Source organism: Salvia hispanica, chromosome 2, assembly GCF_029641045.1.
Source record: "Salvia hispanica isolate PSC_SH4W2 chromosome 2, Shi_PSC_v1, whole genome shotgun sequence".
Lineage (NCBI taxonomy): Eukaryota > Viridiplantae > Streptophyta > Magnoliopsida > Lamiales > Lamiaceae > Salvia > Salvia hispanica.
The window spans coordinates 17,639,242-17,662,077 of record NC_142693.1 but is presented as its reverse complement, the minus strand read 5'-3'; the positions used below and the strand labels follow the sequence as shown (position 1 = coordinate 17,662,077).

General features: G+C 33.4%; 2 protein-coding genes and 1 pseudogene across 2 annotated transcripts; all 3 read right to left on the bottom strand.

The window, feature by feature from the left end:
* Positions 1-3,013: 3,013 nt before the first annotated feature.
* LOC125201800 (protein S40-6 pseudogene) lies at positions 3,014-4,157 on the bottom strand (annotated as a pseudogene).
* Positions 4,158-10,311: 6,154 nt separating this feature from the next.
* Positions 10,312-11,897, bottom strand: LOC125207174 (uncharacterized). The gene is made up of 2 exons (XM_048106405.2): positions 11,582-11,897; positions 10,312-11,301 (listed from the first exon to the last, which is right to left on the bottom strand). The coding sequence occupies exons 1-2, from the start codon at positions 11,726-11,728 to the stop codon at positions 10,456-10,458; spliced, it is 993 nt and encodes a 330-aa protein (XP_047962362.1). The 5' UTR covers positions 11,729-11,897; the 3' UTR covers positions 10,312-10,455.
* Positions 11,898-15,050: 3,153 nt separating this feature from the next.
* Positions 15,051-17,873, bottom strand: LOC125202154 (uncharacterized). The gene is made up of 12 exons (XM_089064299.1): positions 17,664-17,873; positions 17,535-17,585; positions 17,291-17,464; positions 17,058-17,189; positions 16,844-16,983; positions 16,556-16,642; positions 16,207-16,332; positions 15,951-16,103; positions 15,764-15,865; positions 15,505-15,681; positions 15,352-15,419; positions 15,051-15,261 (listed from the first exon to the last, which is right to left on the bottom strand). The coding sequence occupies exons 1-12, from the start codon at positions 17,683-17,685 to the stop codon at positions 15,174-15,176; spliced, it is 1,320 nt and encodes a 439-aa protein (XP_088920425.1). The 5' UTR covers positions 17,686-17,873; the 3' UTR covers positions 15,051-15,173.
* Between the last annotated feature and the right edge of the window lie 4,963 nt (positions 17,874-22,836).

Here is a 22,836-nt window from a genome sequence, read left to right as displayed (position 1 = left end):
TTAATAGTATATCTGGCCCAAAATTAATGGATGGGTGGGCCTAAATAATTATATTGTAGTACTACTGTTTTATTGACTTATTATTTTCATAACTTATAGCAATTGGAGCTGATGCTTTCTCGGCTATGATATTATTCTATATCAAATACAGCTATTTATTGAAATAATTGAATATTGTCGTCAAATTAATATGTATGGGTGGAATTAATACATTTGGAATCCAATACACGTCTATTTATAATAGTACTACTAATTTTCAAACTGCAAACGATACAATAACACTGACAGTTGAGAGTCGCATATAAAAACACTCTATTGAATGCAATTTATAAAACACTCATTTTATATTGAGTTTACAATAATGATATCAACAGTATATTATGCAATAGAATAGGGGGAAAAAAATAGTTTGATGTGAATCTTAAAATTGAAGTGGGCTGGGCCCTCCCTAGGCATCTACTGTGGCCCAATTATTTGGGCTCGTGAGGAATGTAAACATCATAGTATCATTTTTTGTACAATTGGGCTCGTGAGGAAATGTACACATTTTTATCGCCACTTTATTCGTTATAATATACTATCAATTCTCATAAGTTGCGATCATTTCACCTCCACTATACATCAACCACTATTTAGTACTGAAACTGATATTTAAGATATTTAGATAAAACTTTTGTATATATAATTGTTGTGACATAATAGAGCAATTGTGTAATCGAGACAAATAGAAACGTAAAGAGACACAAAATTTACGTGGTTCACTAACGTTGTGTTGGCTACGTCCACGGATAGAAACGAAGAACAGATGTTATTCGGATTGTTTTCAGATTACTGAGTTTTGTGCCCTAGTCCTATATAAATAGGCACACAGACGACATACCCCATTCAACTAGCGGCAAACAATACTGATGATTCAAGGTAAACATGTAGACTTTTGATATTCAATACTTATTCATTAAAATTCCATGTTTTGCAATGTCTTTCATTGTTTATCACACACTGAATTTATATATTTTTTTTATATAATGTGTATTTAATTATACATAATATTTGTCACGATATTTGAACCTATAACTTTGTTGATACGCTTCACGGCCAATTTTTTAGAAACGAAATATATTGTTCACAATCACGTTCGTGATTAGATACGCATTTACTAAACTATTGTATGGCGATGTCTCCATTATTGGGACATTCATGAATAGAGTAGTACATCACATGCACCATTCTTCAATCAACTATTTACACAAATTATTTATTCTTTATTGTTGATAGAAACTTATTAGTACAATTCTATAATTAGTAGTAACATTTATTTTATTAACACCAATTGAATATATGGCTGTCATTTTAATAGTTCAATCATTAAATTTGTAGATTGCATGCATAGCTAGTTACTTATTAAGTACCTATTTTGCACTCTATTAACATAGTGCGATTAATTTTACACATGCTGTTTTTTCATTTGCAAATACGTAAGTATTTTAAGAGTAGTTGGTTTACAATCGACAACCCTATTGATTAAAATGTATGTAGTTGAGAAACACTCAATATTTGATTGGTGATATTGTGTTGAAGTGAATGATGTGTTGTAAAGATGTTTGTTGTTTATGTTTATGGAAGTGGACCTCACTAAATTGGGAGGAAATGAGAGGCAGAGCGATGGTGAAACCATTAAATGCGTGTAACCATTTTCTTCAAAAAGGTGGGAAGAAGGTATGTACCCCTTCAACATTTTTGCTTCTTCCAAACATGAAATTAAATTTAATAATTTATATGTTTACACCCACCTTCGGTCCACTTGCTTGTGTCTCTACGTCATTCGTCACAAGGGATGTCAATTCAACCTGAAATTTACATATTGGTTCGAATAGCTTGGTAATGTGATAGAGTTATGACAATAATTTGAAAAAAAATCACAAATCAAGTGACCTAAATTAATTTTGCTTCTTCCAAACTTGAAATCAAATTTAAAGTACTAGTTCATAAATTCTCACTCATCTTCGACTCACTTGCTTGTGTCCCTACGTCATTCAACGCAAAGGAAGTCAACCCAACCCGAAATCTACTTATTGATTTGAATTAATCAGACAATTCGATAAAGTTATGACAAAGAAGTTGTTCTTAAAAAAGAATCACAATCCAAATGACCCAGAAAATTTTTGGTTCTTCCAAATTTTAAATCAAATTTGAATAATTTATACATATACACCCCCACCTTTGCTCCTACTAAAAACACTAGTTTAACTTATTTTCCAGTTTTTGTGTGGTTTTTACTTTCTCCAAATCTAACAATTTTCATGGTCTACATATATATGTTTATTAAAGTTGAATGTATATAAAAAAAGTAATCACATCTCTATCAGCATACATAATATGTGTGTGAATTGAAATCATTTTAGTCCAAATTAATTTATGATTGCATGTACTAACAGTATGATCAATGGTGTATATGTAGGGGAAGAGTTGCATTGAATTTTTTTGAATTAGTTAACAATAAAAATGTGTGGGAATGGCCGAATGGGCTGGTCACAACATAGGAGTACAAGATAATGCATTAAACCCAACTGCAAGAGACAAAATAGGCCACAATTTTGTACTAGTAAATAACCATAGAATTGTCACTTTCCCAACAGATATAGCTTCGAGCAAGTCTGAATTTAACCACATTTCCTTCTCCAATAATGCCTTACTCAATAACCCCACATTCCATTATAAAATCAATATATAAAGTTAGACTCATATTTCACTAATTTTTTTCAACCCAATTTAGATATGGAAGGAATCCTGAATAATAATACCATCTTTTATAATTAGGAGTCCATTTTTTTCAGCACGAGTATAAGAAAGGTTAGTTGAATATAAATTTCTTTACTATTTTATAATAAGTGAAATACGTTTTAGTGGAACGTGGACTAACTACTATTTATAGTTAAAAATGAAATTATATTCTTATTAACAGTTGAACCAAAATGACAAAAGGGATTCGTATTGTCGGATGGAGGATTAAAAATTAATGAATCTTAAGCTACATTAATCATCTATACAAATACAATTACCAACTTAATTCTTTACATCTTAATGATTGAGGCAAAATGACCACATCACTAAATACACTTGAGCAAAAGATGGAAATAAACCAATCTTCGGTTGTAATTAGGCCAACGGCCGCCAACTTCCTTCCTTGGCTGAGTCAAGAGTCATCACCCATTCACAAATATCCAAATTTGTCTAAAGAGAAGAAAAAAAAATACACAAAGAGATAGTACTAATAATTACTACATACATGGCACATAATTAGCCATCGAAACCGGTCTGGCTCCACACCGCATCCCGGACCCGGCTCAAATCCCGGCCCTTGAGCGTCCGGCCGACCCCCTCAAACACTGAGTGCCGACTCCGCGAGTGCTCGCGCGCCAGGTACACGTGCGGCGGAACCATCTCGGGATCGTCCAACCCGTCGTCCGAGTCATGCGACGACTCGACCGAGTCGACCCGGTAAATCTTTGACCAGTCTGGCACGTTGACCGGCGCCGACGTGGCCATGCCACGTGGCAACCCCGCCACGTCATCCTGCATCCGGAACTGGCGGATGACCCTCCGCGAAGCCGCGCCGCCCCCGGGCTCGTCGAACGCCAACGACAGGCCGCCGACTTGCCCGTGGCGGAAGCTCCCATTGCCGGCGGCGGAAGCGCGTGAGCCCCACTCTCCATTGGCGGCGCCGTCGGTTACTGACCAGACGTCTTCTTCTCTCAGCTCCGACGCAGAGCTCGCCGCCGCCGCCGCCTCCCCACTGAAACTTCCTAAATAGCGCTCGCTGCGGCTGGTGGTCAATTTCCGACCACCCTTTGCCATTGATTTCCTAGTAATTCTGTTTTTCTATGATGTAATTGAGCTCTGGCTGCCGGCAATTTGGCGTACCGGCGGGCGGAAAAAAATTTAAAAAAATTAAAAAGAAAGAAAATTGTTAATTAAACGTAAAAAATTTTGGATACGTAAGTAATAATTGAGCATGTACACGAAACTCAACTGCGATGGCTGTATATATAACGAAATCATGTCGTAACGGGGGGAGGTGGGGCCCAGCCGTTCATTTCATTTGAATCTGGGTTTCATTTTGTCTGAATTTGATGAATGCCGCAAAGCAGACAAAGGGAAGCATGAAGATGGCAAGGAAACTGTAAAATCAAAAGGGCGCGTGTTAATTGAATGTAGACACTAATCATCTATAGTAGGAGTATTAATTAATCACATCGTTTTCAAAAGCATTACTACTTTTATCTTTCTTTCGCTTCGTAGCATTCAAAATCAATTTTTGTTTCTTTCACCTATAAATCAGCCCACTATATTCAAATTTGAAACTCTAATTATTCCAGTTCCACTACTAGTACGTATAACAAAAACTTTCTTATATCAACAGCAATTAAATTACTATTTATTTAATTGTATACGCAATTATATATAGATATAAGTGTCCATGAAACTGTATGAAACAATATTACTATACGCATAATTTACATAATTACTAACATGCATGCAATGATACAAATATTGTGTCGATGTTTGTCTGAAATATCATAACAAAAAAATATAAATACTTCTACAATATTTTGAAGGAATTCGACGGTGGTCGTTCTTGAGTATATACGGCAAAAAAAAACTGCACCAAGCCTTTTTTGTGGTTCATAACATATATTTTAAAAAATAGTATTTCATCCGTCCACGATTTAAAGTTTCATTTTGACTCAATGCGAATTTTAAGAAAATGTGAATCAAAGTGGTTGAAAAAGTTAGTGACATGTAGTCTCATATTTATATAACGTACTCCATCCGTTCCATAATAATAGAGACGTTTTTCCATTTCCGTCCGTTCCATAGTAATATACTCATTTCCCTTTTTAGTAAAAGTCAACACATTTTTCCACACCTACCTTACTCTCTCTTACTTTTTTCTATCTTCATCTCTCTACCTTTTTCATTTTCCATTTTATTCTCTCTTTACTTAACTCACCTAACACAATTTTTCTTAATCTCCGTGCCGAAAAGTTTTGTCTCAATTACTATGGAACGAAGGGAGTAATAAATTAGTGGAAATAGTGGTACATTTATCTAAAACACTAGTACTAAAATGACAATTGTGGATATTATTCCATGTAAAGAGGGAGTAACAGAAGACTGGTTTGACTAAAAAATTACTATTAGTGAGATTATCTAAATGAATTGGTAATGACATTTTAATTTAATATTTGAATTTGTACATTTCTTTTTTGAATATTTGTTTCTTTTATTTGGAGAGTCGAGTGAGAGAGATGCAAAATCCAAGTAAATAAATTGTCCCCTATTTTTGAAGCGAGCTACGGTGTTGCTCTAATAATGTGAAAAAATCAATAAAAGAAAAGAATCTCGTGGTTTTGCTCGTGTGCGGAGCAGTACAAGAAGAGCAAGGTGGAGTCGCTTTCTATAGGCTTATTGGACGGCCGTGAATAGAGTTGGTGGGACCAGAAAATTACTTGTCGTCTTCAATATTAACAGAAAACATTATCAAGATTTCACATCGGTTCATTATATCTGTTCGATTACTGCATATGTTAATGACGAGGTTATTAATAATTATGTTATTATGTTAATGATGAGGTGATTGTTATTGTTCGTTCCCTATAATTTTGGAAATGTTGAGCAAATGCAATACATGGACCACACTTCGTATACGTCTAAAATTATTGTCCATCATCTAATGATACGCAACACAAGTTACATATAAAAATGTGAATCATATGATATAGATTCGTAACTGGATTGTGTTGTGCACAATTAATTACAAAATACTCCCTTCATCCTATAGGGGTTGATACAAATTTTAATGCATAATTGATAAAATAAGAGAGAAGGGGAAAAAATAGTTAAAATTGTGTCTAAATGGTGGGACGTATTAAAGATAAAGTAAAAGAGAAATAGGAAAAGTTTGTCATAAATGAATATAGACTATTTGTATGGGACTGATGAAAAGGGAAATATGACATGTTTCTATGGGATGGAGGGAGTAGATAGAAACTTTACTTGTTGAACGAATTATGCTAAAACTTCGTATCTTTGGTAACCATGTGTATGTTAATCTGATGTATGAATAATTCTTGGTACAATTCATTAATTAGAGAAAATAAAGAAGTTTCTATACAAATAAGTCAATTTTATTTTACAAAAGATTTAATTTTCCAAATATTACAACAAATGGCATTAGAGACATTGATATAAATATTTCAAATTTGTCAAAGCCCAAACTTTGATTTTTTCGAATTTGAATGAAGCTCCCAAATGGTGGGAATTTGAAAATGTGAGAATTTTAATTGCAACATTTTGTTACCTTTTTTGTACAATCTAAAAATAAGTTAAAAATTACAAATTGAGTTATGCACAAAATCATCCCGACTGCCAAGCTCTTGAAGTTGCATTTTGTTTTTCTTTATTAGGTAAGGAATCTCTCTTATTTGTTTATTGCTTATTTCACCACAGTGAAATGAAACGCAGTAATTTTTATAAGAATTCAATTCATTATATTTTGAAATTTATTTACGAATTAAATTGGTACGGGTAATTAAATTTATATTCTAAACATATCTTCCATTAGAGAAATGAACGGTATAAAATTTATTAAAAATAGAAGGATTTTAATTTTTATGAACGGATTAAAATGAAAAATCAAATTATTAATAGCAGAGAAATGACGTAGTATATTTAAATATGTGCAAAAATGCGAAATGTCCATTTACTCAAATATTAACCTTGTCTTTCCTATAGGCCTATGATTATGATGAGCTAACCAATTAACGATATGCTCAAGATTCTAGGTCTCAATGATTGTAGATCATCATATTTTGATTTATTTATTTCTCTCTCCCTCTTAATATATTATGGAAAATAAAATACTGTCAATAAAGCGTATCTCTTCTTGCATTTGCTATCGTACCACATTTCAAAATGTACTTCTTCTTTTTTCTTTTATTTATTTATTTATTATTATTATTATTATTATTATTATTATTATTATTATTATTATTATTATTATTATTATGTGTGTGTCTGCATATTTAATTACTCCCTCCGTACCACTTTAGAAGTCTCGGTCACTTTTTTACACTCGTTTTGTGAAAATGATACTCTATGTTGCTTTAATGGAGAAATGGTAAAGTAAGAGAGAATAATGCTGAGAAGCTATTAAAGTGAGAGTCTTTACCATTTCTCCATTTTAACTATTTATTACTATTATTTTTATAAAATAAAGGGCGGAAAAATGATTGGAACTCTTACTTAGAGACTGATGGAATACTTACTTAATGATAAATGCAATTAATCGCCGCAATTTGGCCACGATATAACATCGATCAACAGGAAATATATTATTGAGATGTGTAATGACGATGAAGATTCCAATTTTGATGGTTTAAATGCAGTTATAAAGTCAAGTCGATGTCGGCCAATCAAATTTCCCCTCTTCTTATTCTTCTAAGTACAACAAATACTATAGTATAATCATTACTTATTTGATAATGAGATTCTGTTCAAAACGGACACCATAATGTTGGTAATAAAATCAGTGATCACAAGTACAGGATCACAATTAACGAATAATTTAAACAAACAGCGTATAATAATGATTTAATTAGAGAAAATAAACCAGAATCTTGGCTTTTCACAGCATAGAAAAGTGTAATCCACTTGTAGACCAGACTGTGGCGCATCGGGTTGGGTTCGCCGGTTCGGTGCGGGTGGAGTGACTGGAGTCGCAAGATAAGGTATACCGAAAATTTGGTAAGGTAAAGGTACGATTTTTTCACATACCAACTTTTCGGTAAAGGTATGCGGTATATGGTTTTGGTAAGATATATTGTACCTACCCATTGTATAAGTATGAGAAATTATTTTACTTGACGTAAAAAAAAAATTGTGCAAAACCTTGTGTACTTGTATTAAGATTTTTTCAAACTCCATGTCATTCAACATCAATTTCTGCAAATTTATTTAATGAAGACCATATTCACAAAAAAATATTTGAAACATTATTATAAATTCACTATTTGTCTTCCCCACATGAAGTGAGAGTAGTGGCTCTTTCAACACAAAGTGGGGTTTTTCTACGTTTTCATTAATGCTAGGTCCCTTGTACCTCAATGATTAAATGCTTGATAATCTATGCTTTATTAGGTCATTTTCTTGGCTAAACCATAACCAATCAAATCTGTCGTCATTTTAGTGACAATCAAGAATTGATTAATATCATCCTTTCTACAATCAAAGTATAAAATTAACATGCTAATGATTAAAGTAATACTATTTGTCAAAGTGTGGCATTTATCATTTCTTGAAGGGTTGGTCTTTCATACATTATACAGTGAGTAAAAATTAATTTTGGTCCTCAACATATAACCAAAATAAAAGTTTGGTCCAAAACATTCACTTTTTGAAAAACAGGTCTATAACAAATGAAATTCTTGTCTTAATGACTTTTTTTTATGGTTCCGTCAAAAAATTAACAGTCATGCCATTGTGCAATTAGCGTTGACCGTTGTTTTTTGACGGAACCATAAAAAAAAGGACTACTTCGTCAACATTTTTATTTGTTATGGACCTATTTTTTAAAATAGAGAATGTTTTGAACCAAATTGACCTTTACTCTTATACAATTAATGCACATAATTGATTCTTAAACCCATAATTAATGTTTTCAATGCTGTGAATAAAGGTGCACACCTCTTTCTTTGAATTGTGAATTCAATACATCCTCTTCAATATAAAGATGGACTTTCCTTACTCATCATTACAGAAATCAATCATTCACAAATTTTATGTGATACTAATACTTTGCATTTTATCATGAAAAATCATTTTCGCTCCGCTTAGACTTATCCCCCTCTAAGGGGATTTTAGCGATAGATTCTATAGGAACTGGACGTCTCGACGATCCTATCTAGTTAAATACGTGCACCGAAATTTTCTTGTTTCTTGAAACTTAGTAGAAATTTGTGAATTGTCATCACCTCAGCAATGTTTTTTTTAATTGTTTATACTTCAAGATGCATATTTTCTAGTCACCATATTATATTCACAAATTACTTATTAATGATAATCAATCAAGATCACCTACTGAAAAACCATCACAGATTCAACCAAATCAGTGATAGCCATTGCTGTAATGGAAGAGAATTTTTCTCAAATAGGTAATGACTATTGGGCTATAGGTAATAAACTTATTTATATTAAACAAAATAAAAATGGATGCTTTTCAAATTTGAGGGCCCTTCCATTAGGGCTGGTCTTGATTAGAAATGTGTTCCTATCCAATCCAACCCAACTATTGATGGTTGAATTCTCATATATAATTAAAAGGGTGTTGCCTTTTACTAGCCTGTTGATGTAACGATTCGAAGCAACTTTATAAGATCTCTATCTCGATACATCTAATAACTTTATAAGTGCAAGTAGCATTGGCCTCTCATCAGTTGTCATGTTGAAAAATAAGCCTTTCCAGATCATTATATATTGCCAATAAGCTTTGCATGACTCATGTATGTATGGCTGTCTCAATTGTCAATGTAATAATAAGTGTGAGGGTTAGAAGGTTCCATTCAATATATAGGGATAGCCACCAAATTCTTACTTTTCCACTTTATAATACTGGTAATATTTTGTCATATTATTTGGGCGTTTATCCGAAAATGCTCATTGTTTAGTTGAATATAATTTGATTAGCTATCAAAATATTAACGTTACAATTGAAATTACGCGTTGATTATCCAAAATTACACTTCGATTATTCTATTAACATGTAATTTCGACTGCACGTCGATGTTCCGCCCACCATGGATTTTTTATGGGACAATTTATTTCAAAAAATCAAACGATGAGTACTAAATGGTGAAATATTTTCAAGTAAAACACTTCTAAGAATGAGACAAAATCGAATCATAATAATATCATTTCATTACTAGTATATAACTAGGCTTTACTAAACCAGATGGGCTTTCACCCATTCACAATTGGGCTTTCATTTCAACACCCATGGAAATTCTAATCCAGTTGTTGTCAAGACCCTCAATCTCAAGTCTCAAAACAAATATCCCCAAAAAATCGACCTATGTCATATCATCCAAAAGAAAAAAGAAAAAAATGTCAACAAATTATAGTAGTAGTTGGTTGAGTATAAGAAATGGTGCACAAGAAACAACATGGAATGATGATGATTCAATCAAACATCCTACATTGGATGCTTGTAAAGGACAGTTCTCTCCCTCTCTCACACACATACACACACATGCATATATCAACATTCTATAATTTCATTATGGGAAACTTGAGGTAAAAGGGACCCATTTATCATGCAAAATAGTCAAGGACAAGATGACTCAATTACTCTAACAAGAAATGAACAAAGTATGTATAGTGTGATCTAAGTAAATATAATCAAACTTTTAAGCCTTGTGCCTCAGCACCATTTTCTGGCTCTCCAACTTGGCTTCCCGAGCCAAGCCTCGGCCACTCAATATGCCCCTTCATAGCTCGAACGATGTGCGGATTCCTCCTAGCCGAACACCCATTGATCACCCTTGATGAGCCTTTAGCCTTTGCTGAGCAAATTTGACCAGTGCTTGAGCCTTTATTCATCGATCCCTCACCATGACCGCCACTTCTCGTTCCAGCTTCACTTTTTCGCGCGTTGTTTGACTCCTTAGCACCTTTGGTCATCACAAGGCCAAAAACCTCACTTAGAATTTCTGCATTTGAGTTTGAATCTGAACTTGTCAGGAATGCTTTGAGCTCGGCTATGAGGCCGTTTACCTCGGCATACTTATCCTCTAGTATAACGTTTGCCTCGGCTAACTTGATCTGCGCTTGCTCCTCCCTCCAAACCTCAGCCATTTGCCTCATTCTCCTCTCCTTTTCAACTTCCAATCTAACCCTTTGTTGTTGTTCCCTCAAGGCCAATGTTTCCGCCCTTCTTCCTTCGATCTCTCTTGCTAGACCATAGCACGCGCCCTCTAACTCCACTCGCGCCTTCCTCTCCCTCTGGAGATTGTGGAGGAGCTTCACTGCTGATGACTTAACATCACCAATGTCGCGGAGAAGAGATGCATTCATCTTCTTTATATCTTTACAAATCCTCCTCTCGGCTCTAACACCATCGGCCATGTTCTCGATCACTTCCATCATCCTCATTCGCCCCGTTTCGACTTCATTTACATGTTTTCGAGATTTAAAATAGTCAGAGCAATCCCATTTCGTAGCTCCTTCCAAATTGTGAGTCGGAAACTGAAATTGCACAGTAAAAAAAAAACTGAATCACAAACGTGAGAGATAAAAACACAAGCACAACATAAAATTTGATCGATTTAATATGGAAGAACAATCATTCAAAGCTTACTACTAAAGGCAGAACCTAGAGCAACTATTATTTCCTCCCAAATTCCATGAATTAATGAGAATTGTGTCAAAATTTCCAATTCGTTTGAAATTTGAAACTCAATTAGGGAATAGAAAAAGGGGAAAAGCAATCATTAGAAGTTATGGTGAAAAACAGAGGATCGATCACCTGAAAACAGAGGCGATCAAAAGAGGCGGTGCCGCCGGCAGCAGTGGAGCGCCACAGCGAGGCGGCGAGGTTTCTGGCGGAGAGAGGGCGGTTTCGAGGCTGCGGAGAAGGAGTGGCGGCGGGGCTTCTATTGGGGCGAGGAATCATCAGGATCAGTGGTGTACATGTGGATTCGGGAGTTGGTGAAACAGAGTGTACAAATCCAACAAGTGTGAGGAATTTGGGAGGTGACACTAAGCAGAGGGATGTGTGTTGGGTTGTGGATTGCCACTATGTGCACGCAATTTCATGCGCCATCTAGGCCCTCTTTCACCATGTTTATACAACTTCTATTTACGGCAATTTCAAAAAGGATGTTGTTATCATGTCTCACTCGAGTCCAATGTGACGTAATTTATAAATTTTTTGTTTATTTATTACTCTTTTTCTTCTATATTACCAGTTGAATCTTGATCCAGAAAAGTGGGTAGGAAGAGATAATAAAGTATAAGATCTGCTCTATATTTTTATTTTTTTATAAAATATGAGTGAAATGTATTGGTAAATTATGAGGCTTATCTATACTATTGATAGTAAAAAGGAAGCAAGATTTCTTATTGCGGACGGACTAAAATAGAAAATCAAAATTTCTAAAAGGGGAAGGAGTGAGTAATAAAATAAAATACTGATACTATTATTTTGTGTTTTGAACTTTTGTCGTGTTTAAAAAATATCTAAAATTTTAAAGAAAAAATCAAAACAAAGAGACTTTCTAGAGTTAGAAACAAAATACTACTCCTAAGATCATCTCTAAAAGTACACTAAAACCTAAAATGTGATAGCCAGATAGGTATTAGCTCCAACACTACTTCAAAACCAATCTCAATTTTGGTTTTTGAGTGAAAAAATATTATATCTTTCAGTTTACACTAAACCAAAACTAAAAACTTTTTCAAATTTTGTGAATAAAAAATGCATAATATAGAGAATATTTGCTTAAGTTTGAGTTCAGTATAATTGGTTAGAGTAGAATCATATTTGACGTGATATTTATACTAAAATGAATTGCGGTTAGAGTAGAATCATATTTGATGTGATATTTAAACTAAAATGAATTTGAATTTGGTGTAAATGGTCGGAGCCAATCAAAGTATTTTTAATTTTTGGTTAAAACGACGTCGTGGCAGATTAATCACCCTTCCTTCACCAAATTTTTTATCGCGGGACATTTTTATTTTTTTTATGGAAAACGTTGAAAGTCATGGACATTCGAAGCAAAACGATAATTATTAATTGGGGATAATTTTTTTTCTAAATATAGTGGAAGATAGGGTCATGAAATAAAAAAAACTATCAGCCATTTTAAAAATCACAGTGGTTAAATTTGTTAGTTGGTCATTTCACTTAATGATTTACAGTTGCGTTTTTATTTTCCTTTTTAAAATTATGGTATATGAAATATTTTTATACTATTATTTTTTGATTCAGTATGACTAAATTAAATTGAAGGCTCAATTCAAATGATATTAAATTCAACCACTTCGCCGGTTAATGAATGTGAGTCTTTGGATGGAAAAATAGAAAGATCTATTTATATCAATTTTTTATGATAAAGTTTCTTTAAAAGTTAACTTAAAGATATTACAAGCAGAAAAATGGAAATACATAAAGAAGTACAATTGGATTATTTGATCAATTTAATTTTACATTGAATCAAAAGAATCAACTAATGAATGCTGATTCAAACTCGTTCATTGCATATGCCAATAATGCCATACACAAAACATTTAAATTTTATGATTTTATTTGTGCGATTTCTTCCTTCATCGTCAACTTTAAAAAACTAATTTTTACATAAAAGTTACTAAATTAAAATTGATTGTTCCTGTAATAAATATTGACATCATTAAAAATGTTTTCAGATATGAATGATTTGGGAGAAAATCAATTCCGAGAGAAATTGTCTACAACTAATGAGCCCCACCTATTTTATCATTTCTTATTTTTTTTAATCTCGGTTATATATTTAATTAAATTAATTCACAAATAAATGAATGAAAATGACTAACAATTGTGTAATTAAAGTGTTAAAATGAAATATAATTATTGAATGGACCAAAACGTTGACATATTTCTTTATCGCAAGTGTATATATGATAACGACATAGACCTTTGCTGAGACAAAGTTGTTGATCTTTCTTTTACACACGGTTTCTAAAATTCATTCGCAAGACAGAATTTTCAGCACTAATCTTGGAGAGTTAAGCTGTATCACAAATATCTCCAGAAAAATAATATCTTCCATTTCAATTTTCTAATAAAAATTCCAAAATTTAGAAGCACATCACCATCTAGTTTACTTGGTCATTTCAAATCTTATTCCAATTTTTTCCCTTCTAATTTCCACCAATTCAATCGCTTTGCATGAAATATCATCTTGAATGAAGCAATGGTATTAAGGAAACACAAAAAACCCTCAAAACTGAATAAAAATTCAGTGGTCCAGATATATTGTCATGTGATGTGTTCAATCAATCACAATTATAGGAAAAAAAGGAGAGGATATTTCTATAATTGGGATTGACTAGATACACCATGTGACAATATGTTCAGACCACTGAATTTTAATTAAAACAATAAGTTATAAACAAATACTACTAAGTAATGAGAAGATTCCCAATTCACCTAAAACAAATGGTCAATTGAATGATGCAATGGTATTAAGGAAACTAAAAATCTCAAAATGAATAAAAATTTAGTGGTCCATACATATTATCATGCTGTGTGTTCAATCAATCACATTTGCATGAAAAAAAGAAGAAGAGATAATATTTCTATAATTGTGATTGACTGGACGCACCATATGACAATATGTCTAGACCACTGAATTTTTATTGAAACGATAAGTTATAAACAAATAATTATTGAGAAAATTGGCAGTTGACTTGAAACAAATGGTCTATAAATCTACTTAATACTAGTCCAATTCTCATGGAATGAAGTTATGCCATCTACCAAAGTGTTCACACTTGTTGTTCCATATAAAAAGAAAAAAGTGCAGGCATACATATACATAGCTCATATATATGTATGCATAGAGAGGCAGCAGAGAAGAGAGATGGGAAACTGTTGCAAGCGTGAATCATGGGCATCTCTGGATGAGTGGGAAAATGAATGGGCTAAGCCTGAGGAAGATACCTCTTTGCCATCAATGGTGAAGATCAAGATTACCAAGACAGAGTTGGAGAAACTCCTTGCTACTGCTCGTCTCCACGACCTTCCCGTGGACCGCCTCTTCACCAACACCGTTCAACAAAGTCGCCATCCCTGGGTGCCTTCTTTACACACCATTTCTGAGTGATTCACAGTTTTTTTTCATTTCCCTCACACGTAATTATTTCTTCGTTTCGTTGATTATATCCCTAATTCACAGTTTCGTGGATTCTTTAATTTATACCTAATTGCCTCTATGTTATGCACTTTAGCGATGTGGACAAAACGATAGTACTATATACATGCTACATATAGCCGAGAAACAATGCAATTAAGCATGTAACATAACACTACGAATCAATGTATATGAGTGTGACCATAGAGTATGATCCAACATTATCTATGATGTTAAACATCCAATAATACTCAAGATCTCGTCCGAGCTGCTCGCCTGAGTCATCCAAACAAAGTAATCAAACAAACAAACTCTGCCACCAAAAACCAAAACACTAAGTTACATAAATTGTATATTTTGATAACAAAAAAAAGGTGAAAAATATTAGAATTTGTGCAGTTACCTAAATGATTTACCAGCAGCCTTGTTGTAAGGATCCAAGGAGAAGGCAAGGGTTGTCATGAGGAATCTCTTCACAAAAAAAAAAAAAAACAAAATCATCAATTGTTAGATGATGAATTTATAACTTTTTAAGTAGTATTTCATATTTTCATACCATAACTATCACATTAGCTGCAAAATCAATTTCTCCTCGAATGGGGATGGGGAGGTCAGGCATGAGTCTAATGCATTTCTGAGCACCTAACAAAGCAGGAATCTTCAAATCCAAGCGCGTTTCCCACATGCTTAGCTTTGACAGCCATGTCGTGTTACATGGACGAAAATTACTAGCCTACGCATCGCATGTATTACTACTCCATACACGTAGACAAGGACGGGATGATTCACTCACTTGGAAGAAGAAAAGGTTTTACCGTTTTATATTGCAACATTGCAGAGTATAATTCCTTATTCATCGCGCATTCCATCCCTCTGTTGTCCAGTTTAGTCAAGAGTATTTGCATTTTCAACGCGCCCTGCAAGAAACGTGATGAGGTTGTGCGTTCAATTGAAGATCAAAGTGATGCTGAGATGTACTTCGATTAATGTAAAGTTTCAGACCAATGCATAAAATTCATCAGACTGGATGTGTTCGATTATGCCATCGATAGTCCAATTTGGATGATATTCAAGCCGTTTAGTCACTGGGAGTAAAATCTCCATAGCTGCACGGTTACGCAACATAGCAGCCTCCTCGATAGGTTTAAAGACATCCTGAAAGTCGTCGTTATCAATACAATAAGGTTAAAGGAGAAGTAATTGGTTTAAAGAAGGATGAATAATAGCATAGTAAAGAAAGGGAAACAAAGAAACTAACTTCTTCTTTTAAATTTGGATCTGCTTTAGCTGCAAGCAATGATGTAAGAAATTTTGTGTCATCATCTCTCGCAGCAGCTGACAAAGGACTAAACCCGTTGAAATAGACATTCGGGTCTGCATTAGCCTGCAAGGAGAGAGTACTTAAACCATGAAAAAGCAATTCAGATACTGAAAAAGGCATCAGACACCTAGAGATTTCCATTTGAGTAAATCATCATAATTTAGCTAGCAAACAGTCATTACCACGATAACGGACGTTGAAGTACATCCCTCAATCTCAAAACAACAGACATCAATCCCTAACAGAAAATTAGACAACACAAGTATTTCCAATTCACCAAACATACCTTGAGCAGCAATTTCAGGCATTCAAATGAGCGAGACTTGACTGCGATTCCAAGAGGGGTGTCCGCAACTGCATAATAATAATCTGGCTGCAGATTGGAAAGTAGCAAATGGATTAATCTCGTAAGATTACATCATTAGTCAACACAGCAAATCACAAGATCATAGCAGTGTGATTGGCAAAGTAGTAATAAACAAAAACTGTCCTAATAATGCCATGGAAAAACAAACGATGATTTAAACAAGATTATCATCGACAAACAGTGCAACAGAAGGTTATGCTTGCCCACGTTTGCGCCACTAGACAAGAGAAACTTGACAGCCTCAACATTTCCACGAGAAACAGCCATTTGTAAAGGCGTTCCATCTACACACTGTGCTTCTACGTAAGCACGGTTTCTCAGCAACAATTTCATAAGCTCCATATTACCTGAAACAAAACCAGTCAATTAGAGCATAATATCAGTATTAGCAAAGCCTTTCACAACATTACAACTGCCAAACCTTTAAGAATTGCGTAGTGCAAGGGAGCGAATCCCTCAACATTTGCAAGTTTAGTGTCAGAACCATGTTCAATGAGAAACTCCACAATTTTGACATGTCCCCCTTTGGCAGCTTGTGCTATTGGAGTATCCACTGGTGCAGTTTTACAAACAATTCATCAAGAATCACATAGGCACTCCCTAATTTATTCAAAATAGCATAAATATTGTAAGAAGAAAAGAGAGAGAAAATACTCTTGTAAGTGAAGGGATCAACAGAAACTTGGATGCTCTTGATCAAGAATTTGCAAATCTCAAAATGTCCAATTTCAACCGCGTGATGCAAGACATTCCAGCCAGTGGAGAAGTCACTATACTGATCGCATATTTTGCGGAATTCCCACTTATCACCAACCTTTTTTCTAATTGCTGCCAAAATCAAACTATCACAACGAGAAATCAAGAAAAGGGTTAAGAAATAACAAGAAAATGACTTCACCCTTAAGCTTGTTGAGGTCTCCACTAGCACCAGCCTCGATAACCGATGCACCTGCCATTTTTACAAACTTAAAAATGAATTCTTGAATGCCTAAGAATGTGAAACAGAAAAGGTTTTCTGACAACTTACCAATTTCAGAAGTAGAACGCATGGCGCTCGAGTTGTGAGAAACACTTGATTCTGGTTTACTAGAAATTTGATTTTGTTCAGGAACGTACTTATTATTTCTAGGAGTACTATCCAATCAATTTTTTTCAACACTTCATTTTAATTTCCTCTATTTCTAGCACACCATGTCTTGGACAAGAAATTTTGATTTTGAAAATCTTGGATTTTGAAATAATTTATGAATTTAACAACACCAATAATATTCGATATTCAAGTAACACTATACGATATGCATATAAGTTTCAATAACATTTGTGGGATTAAGTTAGAAAATGAGAGTTTTTGTTAAGATTTTTGTATAGAGAGAAGCGCTAGTCATTGTCTGATATTTAGAGATTTATGCATAGATTTATTTTAATTTAAGCTATTAAATGTAGGAAATTATAGTCTTTCGATAAGTCTTGATTTATTAACTCTAGATAGATCCACATAGAGTTGTGATCAATGTCGAACCAATCTTAAGAGCCGAACTAGAGATCAAATTAGGGCCCTCCATTTTCTTAATCTTGTGGTTAGGATTAATTGAATTAATTTAATTTTTTATTCAATAAAAACATGCCGAGGGGTATTTTTGGAAATCAGTTTATTAAGCTTCAACAATACGTGAATCTCTTTCCTTCTCAACTCTTCGATCTTCATACAATCTTCACTCAATCTTCATCAATTTTTACTCAATTTTCTCGCAATTTATGTGAGCTGTATAATCTGCATCAACATATTCTTCAATCTGCACCAACATCTTCTTCAATCTGCATCGATCTCCACGATCTACCTCAATCGCGATCTGCCCCAATCTGCATTTCCTTCAATTCACGTTCTACCTCCATCGTGTTTTGCTTCCTCAATTCACGATTGTTTTGCAATTGCTGCATCGTCGAACAATCGCGATCAAATTCCTTCAATTGCTGCATCTTCGAACAATCGTGTGTTTTGCAAATGCTGCATCAAATTCTTGATCGGTCTGCCTCAGTTTTCGCAATTCCTTCAATTCATGATCTACTTCAATTGTCATCCATGGAGAATTCTACACGTGAAATTCATCGGCAGCTCGATGGTGTAGGAACGACACCGACAAATTCTGCGGTTGAAGATGGATCTTCATCGACCAATAATGAAGAAGCTAGTATTTGATCAATTCTGGATGATCTACAATATCAAGGAGACACTCTATTCGATACAGATTCAGATTCAGATTCGCAGTTGAAGGTTTGTAAACATATTCATAATGAAGTAAAAGGTCGAATTAATGCGTAACAAATACACTAATGAAGTATTTTTTATCATAATATGATATGCTGACATGCTCTGTATTGTATGCGATAAATATGACTCATAATGAACTAATTTTTGATTATAATGAAGTAGTAATACATCCGAATGAACTAATATTCTTGTTGAATGAATATGTTTTGTTTTGTTTTGATTTTCTACTATGTTTGTATGCGACAGTAGTTTGTATGCAATCAATACGAATCATAATGAACTAATATGTGATTATAATGAAGTAGTAACACAGCTGAATGAACTTATATATGCTTGTTGAATGAATATGTTTTGTTTTGTTTTGTTTTCATTTTCCATTAATAGTAGTTTGTATGCGATCAATACGATACATGATGAACTAATTTCTCGTTATAATGAAGTTGTAATATAATCGAATGAACTTATATGCTTGTTGAATGAATATGTTTTGTTTTGGTTTCATTTTCCACTAACAATAGTTTGTATGCAATCAATACAACACGTAATGAACTAATTTTTTGTTATAATGAAGTTGTAATACAACTGAATGAACTTATATGCTTGTTGAATGAATATGTTTTGTTTTGTTTTGTTTTGATTTTCCACTAACAGTAGTTTGTACTCCCTCCGTTCCCTCATAGTTGAGGCGGAACTTTTCGGCACGGAGTTTAAAAAATGAATGTTGAGTGTGTTAAATAAATAGATAAAAAAGTAAGAAAGAGAAAAAGGTAGAGAGAATAAAGTAAGAGAGAATAAAGTAAAAAAGAGGAAAAAGTTACTATATACGGAAATGAATCAACTATGAGGGAACTTCCCGAAATGGAAAAATGACTCAACTATGAAGGAACGGAGGGAGTATGTTTTATATCAGTGTCATACTTACCTGATTGTCCATCCCAGTTGAAGCCCTATATTGGACAGATTGTCCATCGATTTTCTTTCTGTAATCTCCTTAAATTTCCATCGTCTCCATCGCCTTCATCGCCTAAATCAATTCACTATCTGCATCAATTCATCAATTTCATCGATTGTTTTGCAATTTCATCAATTCAACAATAGCGATCTGCATCAAATCGTGATTCATCTCTGAGTATAAAGCTGGAGATATCTACACAACAAAGCCGGACGTGAAGAATTCCGATTACTTCGTGAGATCAGAATTCCGATTACTTCTCAAGCTTACCTTCAGAATCTCATAGAAGAATTCTGCTTATGGATGATCTAAAAACACCAATTGGCACTCTTCTTCATACGAATTCAGATTTAGAGGTAGAAGAAGACAACAACTCATTTGAAGGTTCACGGTTTTTTCGATTCAATTTTTTTGGATAGCTGATGTGTTTTTAATTTTGCTAAAGTTTTTTTAACACATCCGATGAAAAATCTACAGTTGAACCTTGTTTATGAATGAATTATATTTAACAAGAGATTAACAATTTGTATATTTTTATTTTTTACGTTTGTAGTAATAAATAGATTAGTATGAAGTAATAGTTTATCTGAATGAAGTAATCACCAGATTGAATGAAGTAATATTAGCAGTACTGGGTTGTACGTATAATAATAATAATAAGAAGAAGAAGACGAAGAAGAAGAAGAACATTAGTAAATTATTTCACCAGTAGGTTTCATTCGATTTTTTCACGCTTGTAGTAATAAACAGATCAATATGAAGTAATTTATTTCCAGTAGGTATTAATTCATTTTTGTAGTTTTTTATTTCATTATAGTAAGTTTATTACTTCAGTTTATTATCTAATAAATTTAAAATGAAAATATTTTTACTTCATTCCAGTTGGTTTTTACTTCATTCAAGTAAGTTCATTAGTTCATTCCAGTATGTAATATATTGAAAATGAACAGATTTTTACTTCATTCCATATTACTTCATTTAAATGAGTCGCCACTTCATTCAAACAGGTTTTTAGTTCATTGCATGCAGTAGGTTTTCAAATGATTTAACACATGTTTCATTCGAATTCATTGAACTAGGTTTTTACTTCATTCCAATTGGTTTTTACTTCATTTCAGTTGATTTTTACTTCATTCAAGTAAGTTTATTACTTCATTCCAGTACGTAATATATTGAAAATGAACAGATTTTTACTTCATTCCATATTACTTCATTTAAATGAGTCGTTACTTCATTCAAACATATTTTTAGTTCATTGCATGCAGTCGGTTTTCAAATGATTTAACACATGTTTCATTCGAATTCATTGAACTAGGTTTTTACTTCATTCCAGTTGGTTTTTACTTCATTTCAGTTGATTTTTACTTCATTCAAGTAAGATTATTACTTCATGCCAGCACGTAATATATTGAGCTAGGTTTTTTACTTTATTCAGTGTAAACAATAGTATAATTTATTCCAATAGATTTATTACTTCATTCAAAAACATAATTACTTCATTGAACTAGGTTTTTAATTCATTCCATTCCAGTCCAGTAGGACTTCAAATGCTTTTACGCATATTTCATTTCTGCAGTGTCCACGGAAGAGCTTTATCTTCAAAAAATTAAAACTCCCCCCAATTGTTAAGCAAATGGATTGAGTAATCAAACAAACTGTATCACCTTTTCTGCATCAATCTCAATTGTTAAACTCCCCCTAGTAGATTTCGTTCGATTTTTTCACGCTTGTTGTAATAAACATATCAGTATGAAGTAATAGTTTAGCTGAATGAAGGAATCACCAGATTGAATGAAGTAATATTAGCATTACTAGGTAGGTTTCGTTCAATTTTTTCACGCTTGTAGTAATAAACAGATCGATATGAAGTAATTTATTTCTAGTAGGTATTACTTCATAATGTGCTTTTGAAATGAGATTTTGTTTTACGTCCAAAAATTTAAACGGCGACAAACCATCCTCACTATATAAACCCCATAACCAATACAAACTCTCCATCACAAAAAAGGAAAAAACACAAACTTGTCCAATACAAGAAATCATCCAAAATTGACACATAAGCACATCTCAATGGGCTGAGCCGTGATTCTGGGCACTACCCATTTGTTAGGCGCTGGGACAGGCTGCACAAATGTCCTCATCAGCATGTCACCATGCATCAACTACATCTCCCGAAACTCTTCATCTCACTCCTCAAATTTGATTTCTCACCCAGCTGTGAGTTGGAGGACCCCAACGTTTTCTTCACCTATATACAATAAACACATAACAACAATTCAATATTTGAAACATAGTTTATGTTACATCATTAAAATAGTTCAGAACTTCATGATTTAGGTTCTTTAGTTCATTAAAAGTATAATTCACAGCTAAATATACATACAAAACAGGTCAGTTTATATTACTTCATTCCATGAGGTTATTACTTCATCAAATAGCTGAATTGGTTCATTCAACTGTTATTTCTTCACAAAATATGCATATAACACAGTTACTTCATCCTATGAATACTACTTCACCAAATAGGTTAGTTAGTTCATTCAATGTTATTTCTTACCAAAATATGCATACAACACATTTAATAAAATTTATACGAACATTAGACGAACTTTCCTTGCGATTTGATTTGCATGAAGAAATGTCTCCAAGTTACGAAATAATAAATCAAATTAAGAAGATGCATATTAATTTTTGCCACATAATTCAAATGAGTCCAGAAAGGACTAGAAGCACACATTAACAACATACAATCGAAAACACAAAAATCAAGCACCAAACTAATAGTCTCATCAAATGAAGTAGGCTCGTGAAATGAAATAATATCCTCATGAAATGAACTAAATTGATTTACGCAGCCACATTTTTTTATACATTTACTTTCAAATATCAAAAGTATTGTGAAGTAATCGATTTATATTACTTCATTACGTGAGGTTATAACTTCATCAAATAGGTTATTTTGTTCATTCATGTTAATTC